We start from the raw sequence: 11,709 nt of genomic DNA, 5'->3' as shown, positions 1-11,709 counted from the left end.
GGGTGGGGGGGTGATTCAGTAAAAGCCCAAACTTGCATCTTAGTTCAGGCCCACAGGTGAATACCGTGCACACCTGTGTTCTGTAATTCTCCACGCTGTCCACGCAGAGGTGGCTACGTTCTGCAGACGTAAGGATTCTGCGTCAGCTGGTGGCCGTGCACGAGGGTATCGAGGCCATGCGTTGGCTGATGGAGGAGCGGGGAGCCTTAGTCAGTCGAGGCAGCAGCTTGACAGGCAGCCTGAGCAGCCTGGTCACTGTGGAGGAGGGGCCCTCAGGGACCCCCTGCAGGTAAGAGATGTTAGTCTGTCAGGTGCACAGGAGCCTGTTCTCATTGAAAAGCTGCATATATGTCCAGATAAGAGACCCATAAACATCAAATTCACTGTAAACTTAACCAACACAGTTTCATCTCACATCAAGAGTCACCATTTTTGACATTTGGTTGTCTGAACTATGTATGACTGTGAATTTTCAGGATATGAAAAATGTGTACTTTCCCTCGAATATCATACAAACTCATGTAAGTAAAACATAAACCAGCAGTCAAGTGAAACCCTTGAATGTGAGCTTTCCAAACATCTATTCAAATGTCCACAAAGTAAATGTTTCCAGATTTTAAGGGAGGGTTTCCTGTCACATGTCAGAGAGAAAGCTTATACCTCTATTTACAAGTCCCACAGTTTGCTAGATTTCCATGAAGTGTAGTTGTGTGCGTTCAGCACAATTAGCTGACGCAGCATCCTCTCAAAGCTGAAACCAAAAGACTGAGTTTCCATAATAGTAAATTAGTGAATTTTGTGTGTTAACTTGTGATTATGAATTTAAAGCAAAAACCCAGAAAAGCTTTAAGCTGAATCGTGCTGGATGAAGCTTTAACGCCTTTTTTGGTTTTAGGGCTCATACTCTACTCCACATGTGGCTCAATATTTCTAGTGTTGCCCCCATAGGGAAAGCCCCAGTCCAACCTGCCCCCACACTGATGATGGTGATTCAGACCACAAGAGCTACTTTGACGTGCTGAGCCCCGAGTCTACTGAAGCGAGACCTCACAGTCCTTCCAACTTCAACTCTGAAGTCAGTGGTTCCACACATGGCAGGCATGGTCTGGCATCGTCTAATCCTGCCAATGGCTCGGTTGGTGCCAGTTTACAAAAGTCACAACCGCAGGACTTGGACATGGATCCATTTGAAGATGTGAAAGCTGGCACCATCAGAAGAGCTCTGCTCAGATCTAACAGACCAAGAAATAAAGTGGATACTGGTAGTCTTACCCTGCCCCAAGAGTCCGGGGAGACACAGACAGAAGACAGTCTGCCTCAGGAGAGTTTCGATGCCTCTCAGAGCAAGATGATGGAAGAGGAAAGCAGTCCACCTGATGGCGAGAAGTTGTTGCTGGGGTACGATGCTCAATGGTGCTGGGTGGAGTCACAGGATGATGTGACGTTTTTATGATTTCTGTAAGCTGCTACACCTCAACCGTTAATGTAACTGACAGCAATGCAGTGGGATTTAAAATGCACTTTGATACTCAGTGTATCCTGTTAGAATAAGAATGATGATGCTTAACGACGAATATGTCACTTTTAGACTCACTCTGTCAATGGTTTTGTTTACACTGTTTGTGTTTTTCATTATCTATGTGTATTTTAGGAGTTTCAAACCACATAAATTACAAAAAAATGTAATGAAATTATGAATATTATGGCTTTTTTTTCTTTTTTGTTTAAAAGAAATGATAGAAACCTCCATTCTTGGCTGAAAAATGTTCTAGACACTGGGGATTTAATTATTAGTATGACATATACAGGATTAAGAACTTCTTCCTTTTATTGTATGAAAAAATGCAATTATTGATAAAAAGTTACAGTAGTTAATTATTTCAGATACTTTTTCTCTCATATATTGTCCAGTCTTGATGAAATCTTTCACGCTTTAAGTTAATATGGATACTATGACACAACGAGATATAGTGAGGATTCAAGATGATGCTGTTGTTCTGCTTAAATTGTTATGCAATGAGCTTATTATATCTTTTGGTAATAAAGAAGGCAAAAATGTCTTCATTGATGTTCTTGCTTGTGTCTCAACCCAAACAGTAGAAAAGTATGAATGTGCTGAGTGAGTGTGTGCTTGTGTAAAATTAAAAATGTCATTAGATGTTGGACATTAGTGATGCTGAAACGAATCTTAATCAGGACAGTTAACACAAAGGGTCTCTGTTCTGATGGGCCAGAGCTGCCTTGTTTGTTTCTCTCAAACTTGTGTAGTATTTTTGAATATTATCATCATATTTCACACATGCGCAGTATCCATGGCTTAATATATATTCTACTTAATTCATTTTGTGTATTAAGTTTTGCGTTATTTCCACAAAGCTGTTGTTTATGACGGTGAAATTGTCGTTGTGCAGGTGTTTCATGTGTGCGATGTTAACGATGTTATCATTTCCGACAGACCGCAAAGGCAGCATCGACGTCTTTCCTTGCGTCATGTATTCCCCCATATCAATCAGGAAGTGTTGTGCCCGTAAAATGATTAGCGATAGGTTAGTGTGACATTACAGGTGGATAAAGGACGATGTAATGGTTCAGACAGTCGGACTGGAAACATGGAAGTTTGTTTTCTACGCGGTCTCCTCTTCGTCGTCCTGGCGGCTGTGACATTAGGAGACGGTAAGTGTTTCCGGGAGAAAGAGCGAAGTCAGAGGGAGCAGGTATTAGCATGTTTGCTAACTCTCACGGCTTGTTGGTTTAATGATGGAGGATACATATTGCGTAATCTGCGCCCTGTAAAATTCTTTCACACAACTTTCACATTCATATGTTATATATATTATTTATTCAGCCGTACGTTGACAGCTTGGTGAGAAGGTGACACCATGAATCTTTCCAGTATTTCTCAGTCAACCGTAGTGCTGATCGGTTATTTAACTTAGTCAAAGTTGACTGTTTTTGCTTGACATTAAATAAAATTTAGCCCTTTTAACCATCTGCTCCATGTTCTTCATGGCGACTGTCTAACGTTGTCAGCTTTGCTGTCCGCCTTTCTTCAACCCCCTGGTTGTATTTACTCAATGTGTAGTTTTTTTTTTTTTTTTTAAATAATGTTTACATTAACGTAGAATTAATCAGCAATTATTTTGAGAATCAAATAAGTGTTTTAGTCATTTTTTAAGCAAAAATGCCAAACATTTTCTGTTTCTAGCTTCTTAAATATGATGATTTGATTGCTTTCCTTTGTCACACACAATAATAAATTTAATATTTTATAGTTTTTGGGCTGTTATCCAGACGAAACAAGACATTTGAAGTTGTCACTTTGGTCTCTAGGAAGTTAAAACTGGCATTTGCACCATTTATTGTCGTTTTATGGATCAATAAAATAAGCTGAATAATTGATAGTAATAATAATTGTTTGTTGCAGCCAAAGTGATTTCTACCTGTGCAGTCCCTACATTGTTAAAGAGACATAATTAAACATGATTACAACTTGATTACAAGGAACTGAAAGAAGTAAATTGCCATGTGATTTGAATTGCCATGTGTCATACAGTGAAAACATTTTGTCCTGCAGATGGACAGGTGACGTTCGTATCAGAGCTGTCATCCAAACCAGCTCAGAAGTTGTCAAAGTATGGCTGGTACGGAAACGTGAGGCTGCAGAGGTTTCATATACCAGAGGAGACCGCCATCGCTCGCTGGCTGTTCTCCGTCACCAAGGGCCACAACTTCAACTGTGGACAGCACAATGTCACCATGTAAGAAAATTAGTTATTTATCAGAGAGAAATCCACTCTCGTCCACTGCTTTTCAAAATCTTTAGTCTGTTCTGCTGCGATCATTTGCATTCTCTGTTCAGTGAAATCAGACATCCTTGTCTTTCCTATCTTCTGTTCAACCTGTTCCTCTGCTGAATTTTCTTCTCTTTCTTTTGTAGCCACATTCGATGGGGTGCCCCTCCAGTTATAAACCCGAAAGGTTTAGTATTTCCTAATGCAACGCTCTGGGTCCCCAGTCTGTCTCTGACCCTACCGGTAACATCGCACAGCTCCACAACCTTTAACCTCTCCAACCCTGCTCCTGGTGATTGGTACATTGCTGCACACCTGCCTGAAGATGACGGGCGCATAGAGCAGAAGGTTTGTATTGAGCTGTGTACAGTTGATGCTTGATGTTCTTAGTCGGTTCTTTTCCTGCTCCTATTGTGCTCATTAAAATTGCTAGAAAATAAACATTTTGAAGAAAGGTTTGATAATCATTGTCATATTGTCCATCATATGTATTTGAAACAGATTTTTATTTTGCAGTGAAAGGCCAAGATAAGGCGTCAGTAATCTAAGTATGCTCTACTTGTAAATTTCCCTTTTACCCCAACCTGTTCTACTGGAGCAGGAAGATTGTTTCTTATGTGAAGTAGCTAAACCACATTTTTCTTCTTATGGTCTCTGTTCGCGTTGCAGAATTGCAGCTGTGTTGTTGTGTTGCAGGTCGCCATGAAAGAAAACATCTATTTGCATTTTATCTTAAATGTCTATACAGTTTTTGTATGTGTGTTACTTTTGTATTGTTTAACTGTTTATCTGAATGATTAGTATTATTAGTTTGTCATTCACATGTAAAACACTGCACATATGTATGAATAATTCTATACAAAGTTTTCATGATGAAAGTTTGAAGCAGTATATGTGTTTATATATACATACATATATACAGTATATATATATATACACACACACACACAAACACTAAATTTGTTTGTCTTTCTTTATCTGTCAGGGTTTTCCGTCCTGCTCGTATTTCTTCCAACCTCAGCTATCAATCAGGAGAGCGGTGGACACACCCATTTTACAGCAGGGCACTGTCCTCCAACAGACCGCAACCCCGGACAGACCTGCACGCCTTAAGTAAGGAGTGTCTGCGTGCATGTGAACATATTCTGCTGGTTTCACTGCTTGTACTTTTTGTATATTTTTTATTAGTATATATGGTTCAGCTAATGTATTTGTGCCTGTCTTAGGTTGTATGTTCCAGAGTTTGCCTCTTCTCTCTCCGTCTCTGTGGCTGACTGTTCGTCAGGGGAGGGAGCCGACAGTGGAAACTGTTCGCTGGTCCTCAGGCTCGGCTCCTCCTCTCTGCAGCAGGGCGCAGTAACAGTGAACTGCTCAGGGATTGGCTGCTCTGCAACGCTCTCTAACCCACCTTGGGACACATGGTTACGAGCTGTTGTTGAGAGCAGCCAAGACAACCGTACTGTAACCTTTAGTATCGTCTCAAACTACACAGGTAACCATAGAAACACACGCCTCAAACACAAGTTTCACATATTACATCTTTGTTTAATGTAATTTTTATAATTTCTGTTCTTTATTTGTGTGTGTTTACTTTAGTTGGATGTAAGCCACAAAGTGTAGGCCTTAAAGCAGATGATGACATTAACAAGCTCCGTGGCAACAGCAGTGGCAGCAGCAACTCAACATCAGCAGGCAACAGCTCACTGGGCACAGACGCAGTCGCCTTTAACAACGAGTCAGCATCACTGCTAACGCCTATGTCGGCGTCGGCGTGCGTGTGGAGCATCCCTGTGCTCTATGAGGAGGTGGACGTTCTGTCTCTACGATTCACCCCCGTGAACGGACCCAACGTCAGTGTTACAAATACACACCCCACACTGCTCACCTACCCCCTTTACACACAAGCCACTGGTGGTACTCTCAACCTGCAGCTCACACTCAACACTGTGAGTACCACAGAATCACTTCACTCACACACACACAAAGTATTCTCATTGAACTTTGATTTGATTTGAGAGCAGAGTGTGTTTGTGTTGTTGTTACTGTAATATGTGTGTGTGTTTTGTGCGTGTGTGTAGACTAATGTAAACCTGGAGAACAGCAGCAGTGTGGTGGCCTGTCTCACTCAATGGGCTCCGGTCCTCGAGCTCAACCACTCCCAGCCCTGTCGCACAGGTAGCACAGACAACCGCAAAGATTAATTCATATTCACACTCAGAAATGTTTGCCTTTAACACCTGGAAATAATCAGACAACATTATGATGTTGTCTGCAGGTTTGTTTGGGGGATATGGTATTCATGTGAATGCAAGTGCTCCTAAGGCTGTGGTCAGGCTGCCGTTCCCTCAGTCAACAACATGGTACCTCACCCTGCAGCTCACATGCAACAGGTAACACACTCACACTCGTGTTGCATTTGTGTATTTGCATGTGTTTCTGAATAACTTCTCCACCTGACACCTGTGTCGCTGTGTGTCCTCCCAACAGTACTCTCCACAGGCAATAGATGTTTTTGTTTTAAACTCATACGTACACACTCTAAACCAGTCTAGACATATGTAATGACGTCTGTTCATGCCAAAAATGGAAATGTCTTTGTCTCTTGCAGCAGTGACTGTGGTAATGCGTCCGTGGTGTCTGTGGTCCCAGAGGTGTTTGTCAGTGCCTGTGTAGAGGACTGTGGGACATATGGTGAATGTAGACTACTGAGATCCTACAGCTACCTGTACAGTGCCTGTGTCTGCAAGGCTGGTACGAAACGACACTCACACACACACCCACACAAACACACACACCCACACCTACACCTAAATTGATGCTATAATTATACTAAAATCATAAGTGCCCTCACTGTATCCTTTCTTGTATCTGATTCTATTATTCATTTCAATCACTTGGGTTCACTGTGTGTGTGTGTGTGTGTGTGTGTGTGTGTGTGTGTGTGTGTGTGTGTGTGTGTGTGTGTGTGTGTAGGCTGGAGTGGTTGGGGCTGCACTGATGATTCCACCGCCCAGTCGTACAGTCACCAGTTGACGGCCTCTCTGTTGCTCACCATCAGTAACCTGTTCTTCCTGCCTGCCATCGTGGTGGCCGTCAAACGCTGCTACATCACCGAGGCGTCCGTCTACCTCTTTACAATGTTCTTCTCCACGGTAACACACACTCGTACATACGTGTGGGAACACTTCTTGCATTTTTAGGCATTTTTCTCACAAAGACTGACTCCAGTTTGTAGCGTACTTTACTCTCGCAGTATAATGTGGTGTAAGAGGGAAGTTTCGGGAAGTCGGGAGCTCAAGCTTAGCAAGTGTTCGCTTGTGTCATCACACTTTCACTGAGCCAGGTGACCTCAGGACTCAAGAGACACTGATCAGACTTAAACAAAATAGCATATTGATGTGGTGTAGGAATACCCAAATCAATCATTTTGATATGTCCATCCTCTGCCAGGTGATGATAATAATTATAATAATAATGAATGAAGAATGATCAGTAACTTAACAAAGAGCCTCAGAGTAACAGCTAAAGGCCTAAAGGAATCATTGAGCATATGCAAATCATGGCGCATGGTCAGAAGACAGACATCACCTCGCACCTGATGTTGTCAAAGAGCAGCTTGACTCTCCACAACACTACTAAGGTTCAGTTGTTTGGGAAGAACATGTGGCACTGTGTGTGGTGTGACCATGGAACTGCAAACCACTGCGTTATACATTTATCAGATTGGTCACCATGAAAATGTGCGTGTCTGGGGAAGTAGAGCTTGAAGAATGTGAGAGGTATTTGACATTTTTCCTTTTACTGATTTACCATCCACCATGTTTTTTTTTTTTCTTTGTATTCCTAGTTCTACCATGCATGTGACCAGCCGGGTGTGGCCGTCCTGTGTATAATGGACTACGACACCCTACAGTACTGTGACTTCCTGGGGTCTGTCTGTTCCATCTGGGTCACCATCCTATGCATGGCTCGCATCAGAGACACATTCAAATATGTAAGACACAGACTACTGCCGATTTTTTCCATAATTCTATCACACTGCTTAATTATTATGATTAATATGATACTTAAAGCACTAAGATTGAGTTTGATTTTGTGTGTGTGTTTGTGTGTGAAGACTCTGTTTATCCTCGGGGCTCTGCTGATTGCCATGTCAATGCAACTGGACCGCAAAGGCCTGTGGAACCTGCTGGGCCCCATCCTCTGTGCGCTGCTGATCATGGTCGCTACATGGGTAAGATACGACTGTACAACGCTGTGTGACAAAGAATCTGTGTAGATAAAGATGTACATGTAGCCCGTCACACAGGACAGAAAAATAACATGGTGATGATAATAGTATCCTCTTGTTGTGGCTGAGGTTTGTTAGCTCTGGTTCTCTTTTGTCGACAGGTATACCGAGGGGTGCAGCGTCGACATTGTTACCCGCCTTCTTGGAAACGCTGGGTCTTGTACCTGATGCCTGGGGCACTCTGTGCTCTGATCGGGGTATGCTTGTACATTTTTGCAGAGACAGAGGACAACTACTACTACATACACTCGCTGTGGCATGTCCTGGTGGCCACCTGCGTGGTGTTCCTGCTGCCGCCAAAGGAGAAGGACAGGGAGGCGCTGGGCTGGAGCAGGGGCTGGAAGTGGAGCCTGAGCTGGAGACCCCGGGTTTGTGGGTACACTCTCTGTGAGAGCGGCAAGGATGAACTTTACACTGTCACGTAGTGGGATAAGAGATGGTGTAAGGAAGCAAAGTGACTTGGTATTGATTGTTAGAAAGTATAAGCACTGCACACACAAGATGTTGACAACATTTTACTACGTCTTCCAGACTCTGACTCTTTGAAGTTTCTTAATATGTTGAGTAACACATTTTAAAATCAAATATAGACCTATATTCTCATAGGTCTACAGTTTTCATATTCACATTCACTTCAGGCGTGAAACTGTTCTTATATTTGGATTAAAAAGATCTCCAAAAGTCGTAAATGAAATAAACTTGTGGACATCCTAAAATACACACACACATGAGCGCACACATGCACACACATGCACACACATGCACACACACACACACACACACACTCACTCCCATTTAACCCAAATCAAACCTGCTGAAACCTCCAAGGTGGTCCTTTGCACCAGCTTAGGTATAAACATCAAAACCTTCAGGTAGCAGACCACCTGACCTTTGACCTCATGACCAGTAGTTTGTACATATTGTGTATGTACATAAGTTACTAGGCTAGGAAATGAATGTTCAAAAATATTTATAAGGAATAGCACTTTGTGGACTATTTAAATCTTTTCTATTCAGTCTATCACTCACTCTACTGATAGAATATGCTATATTTATAGTTGATGTAAACGCTCCTCACTCTTGTATCCTCCTCAAGTCTTTTAAAATAGTTTGACAAAACCGTCTCAACTCCAGGTCCACCTACTAGCTTTTCCCAGAGCTTTCAAATCATATCATGTGTTCTTCATCTATTAGCTTTTTATCTTCAGACTACATCATTGCAGGACAGCGAGTAAAATATTTAATAGGAACCATTTAAAACGAGTAAACTGTGCTTTTGCCAAAGTCTAATCAACCCCATTAATGATGCCTTCCCTTGATGTCTCCATCAGCTGCTCAGTTTTCCTCCATGTTTGAGCTTATGTTCATTCACAGACCTACATGCAGCTTGTATTGAGACTGCATGACGGTGTCCTGTCTTGTGTCTCTCTGCTGTGTTGTGATCCTGTCTGTCTCTTCTTCTCTCCCTCTAAAACCTTAATCTTACTTTGTACCAGCATTCAGTCTGAAGCACTTTTATGATAAGAAGGTTAATTCCACTATGTAATGTACATAGCCCATATGTGTATGAATGGGCACTTGCCGAATGTATAGTCAGATTACTGTGTCCAGTGCCTCCTGTATGTACCGTATGAGAATGTGTGTGTTTCCTCTCTTACATACTTTCCATACTTAATTTGATCTAAGATGCAGTTTATGTTTTGTCCATTTTCACTGTGATGATTTCCTCCATTGTGATTTTGCACATGTTTCAAGTCGAACGTTTAAACGTTTGACTGTCACGCTTGTATAGCCTTCCTGTCATGGTTCGAAACATTGTTTTTCTCGTGTGTGAGGGTGTAAATAATTTAATTTTGTTGTCATATTTAAGCAGGACTATGAAAAGGCAGTCTACCACCTAAACATACTATAGCTTTCATAGCGTGTCAGGATGAAGCAATGTAATGCTCGATGTAAAATATGATTTTACTTCCTTGTACTGGACAATTACTTTTCAATCAGTTAAAAATCCAAACAGCATTTAGCCCACCAAAAATAAAGCTTTTATATAAAGAGAAATGCCTCAGGATTTTTTCACTGCTCGAGTCTCATACTGTTTTTCTCTCCTCAGGCGCACATACTCTCATGCACTGAGAGTGGATTGGGGAATAAAGGGAAGCAGATTATCATAATCCTCAGAAATGTTGAAAGTGCCTGTGTTGAAATACACATTTCTCTGTGTGTGTGTGTGTGTGTGTGTGTGTGTGTGTGTGTGTGTGTGTGTGTGTGTGTGTGTGTGTGTGTGTATGTATGTGTTCCCATATATAGCTTACTTCCATTAGTAAATTTAATGGACGCACAAAGCTGACAGACCACTTCATCATCAAGCCTCACTGCTCAGTGTTTTGGTGCAGCCTGCATGTGACCAGACTAAAAGGTGTGTAAAGTCCTTAAAGTCTTGTTTTTGTCTTTAATGGGAGCACCAGCAATTTAGTAATGTACTCGAGACAGATTGAAAAAGGAACTGTCAAAGCAGCAGAGACAGAGATTTTGAGTTTAGTTTCAAAAACACTGAATCCTACACTTCCCATAACTCGGTTACATCTTTCATTGATCTTCTTTGTCTCCATCTATAAAGCTCTACACTGCCAGCTTGTAACGCACGTTTTCTGTCAAAAATTTCATACATTTATAATTTATAATATCAAGTCTAAGATAACCCTGATGACATCACCAGGGTTATTTCCTCATACCTTAGGAAGCTTCCTTCAAAGCAACAGAAGAGGAGTGTTTTCACAGGCTGAGTCGTGTTCCTCATGACGAGTCAACTGACATCCATGTGTAAAATTGGCCCCTTTAACCTGAAATGTCACCTAAAAGGTGACCTTGCATAGCAGTAGTCTAAAGCCGTGTTGTCATGATTTCTACATTTACGTGCTGTATTTACAGCCATGGTTCCCAACCTGAGGCTCAGGGCTTCCAAAGGGGGTCCCGAGATAAATCTGACGGTTTTCATAAATTTCCTGCACAAAATCAGGTTTTTGTTCTCCCAGTTTTCTTTCATTTTTTGCTATTTTTCTTTTGAAATACTGGATACTTTCACCTCTTCAGCCCCCCGACAGTCTAAGAAGTAAACCTCACTCTTTGGTTGAACTGCTCACAACTCAAGTTCACACTCAGGTGTGATGAAAGATAGTCATTCATTCATTGTTTTTAGGAACCACCAATTTACGGCAAGTATAAACTTTGACCACATGTAGCCACTAGAGGGAGCCAGTCCAGGAGAGGAGACTGCAGCTCCCACAGGACCAATAGAGGGAAGATGGTAGGGAAGTAAATGCTGAAAGGTTATTAGATGAAGAGGAAAGATGTAAAAAGAAGTTCAGATGCAGTCATGGAAGAGAAAAAGCAGCATGTGCAGACGGATGGGGTTGTAGGAAACACTGGAGTAATGAGTGCTGGCTTTGAATCTCCTGGAAGTAGCTATGAGAAGGGTCCACAATCATTACAATTAAAATTTCAGTAATTAAAACTGTATTTGGTTAACCTTTTATCAGGTGACTGCCTAAACTCTGTAGCAGTTCATGCTACAGTCAATATATCCTAAAACGAACCATACCACGGTGATGTACAGAAGAGCCTTCAAAT

General features: G+C 41.8%; 2 protein-coding genes across 4 annotated transcripts in view; both read left to right on the top strand.

Moving 5' to 3' along the window:
• The window catches only part of LOC111666487 (leucine rich adaptor protein 1-like), a 3,926-nt gene extending 1,866 nt beyond the window's left edge, over positions 1–2,060 (top strand). For all 3 annotated transcript variants that reach the window (XM_023421818.2, XM_023421817.2, XM_087178133.1), the window contains 2 exons: positions 108–289; positions 949–2,060. In XM_023421818.2, the coding sequence (XP_023277586.1) occupies positions 108–289; positions 949–1,453 (687 nt within the window). In that variant the 3' untranslated portion in view covers positions 1,454–2,060. The remainder of the gene's footprint in view (positions 1–107; positions 290–948) is intronic.
• Positions 2,061–2,512: 452 nt separating this feature from the next.
• On the top strand, positions 2,513–10,140 carry pgap6 (post-glycosylphosphatidylinositol attachment to proteins 6). Its single transcript, XM_023421937.2, has 13 exons — positions 2,513–2,673; positions 3,575–3,758; positions 3,938–4,139; positions 4,777–4,904; positions 5,018–5,283; positions 5,388–5,737; positions 5,870–5,966; positions 6,067–6,181; positions 6,400–6,542; positions 6,765–6,943; positions 7,639–7,785; positions 7,909–8,025; positions 8,184–10,140. The coding sequence occupies exons 1-13, from the start codon at positions 2,610–2,612 to the stop codon at positions 8,505–8,507; spliced, it is 2,316 nt and encodes a 771-aa protein (XP_023277705.1). The 5' UTR covers positions 2,513–2,609; the 3' UTR covers positions 8,508–10,140.
• The last annotated feature ends 1,569 nt before the right edge of the window (positions 10,141–11,709 follow it).

Source organism: Seriola lalandi, unplaced genomic scaffold (genome assembly GCF_002814215.2).
Source record: "Seriola lalandi dorsalis isolate HSWRI2012SDOR001 ecotype SW California unplaced genomic scaffold, Sedor1 jcf7180002054677, whole genome shotgun sequence".
Classification (NCBI taxonomy): Eukaryota; Metazoa; Chordata; class Actinopteri; order Carangiformes; family Carangidae; genus Seriola; species Seriola lalandi.
This window is presented reverse-complemented; position numbering and strand designations above follow the sequence as displayed.

What these genes read in the sequence shown, in the direction of transcription:
- pgap6 (XM_023421937.2), top strand. Translation starts at nt 2,610, where the DNA reads ATGGAAGTTTGTTTTCTACGCGGTCTCCTCTTCGTCGTCCTGGCGGCT. An exon ending in GGCTGTGACATTAGGAGACG is followed by an intron (nt 2,674 to 3,574) that starts GTAAGTGTTTCC and finishes TTTGTCCTGCAG; the next exon opens with ATGGACAGGTGACGTTCGTA. An exon ending in CTGCAGCTCACATGCAACAG is followed by an intron (nt 6,182 to 6,399) that starts GTAACACACTCA and finishes TGTCTCTTGCAG; the next exon opens with CAGTGACTGTGGTAATGCGT.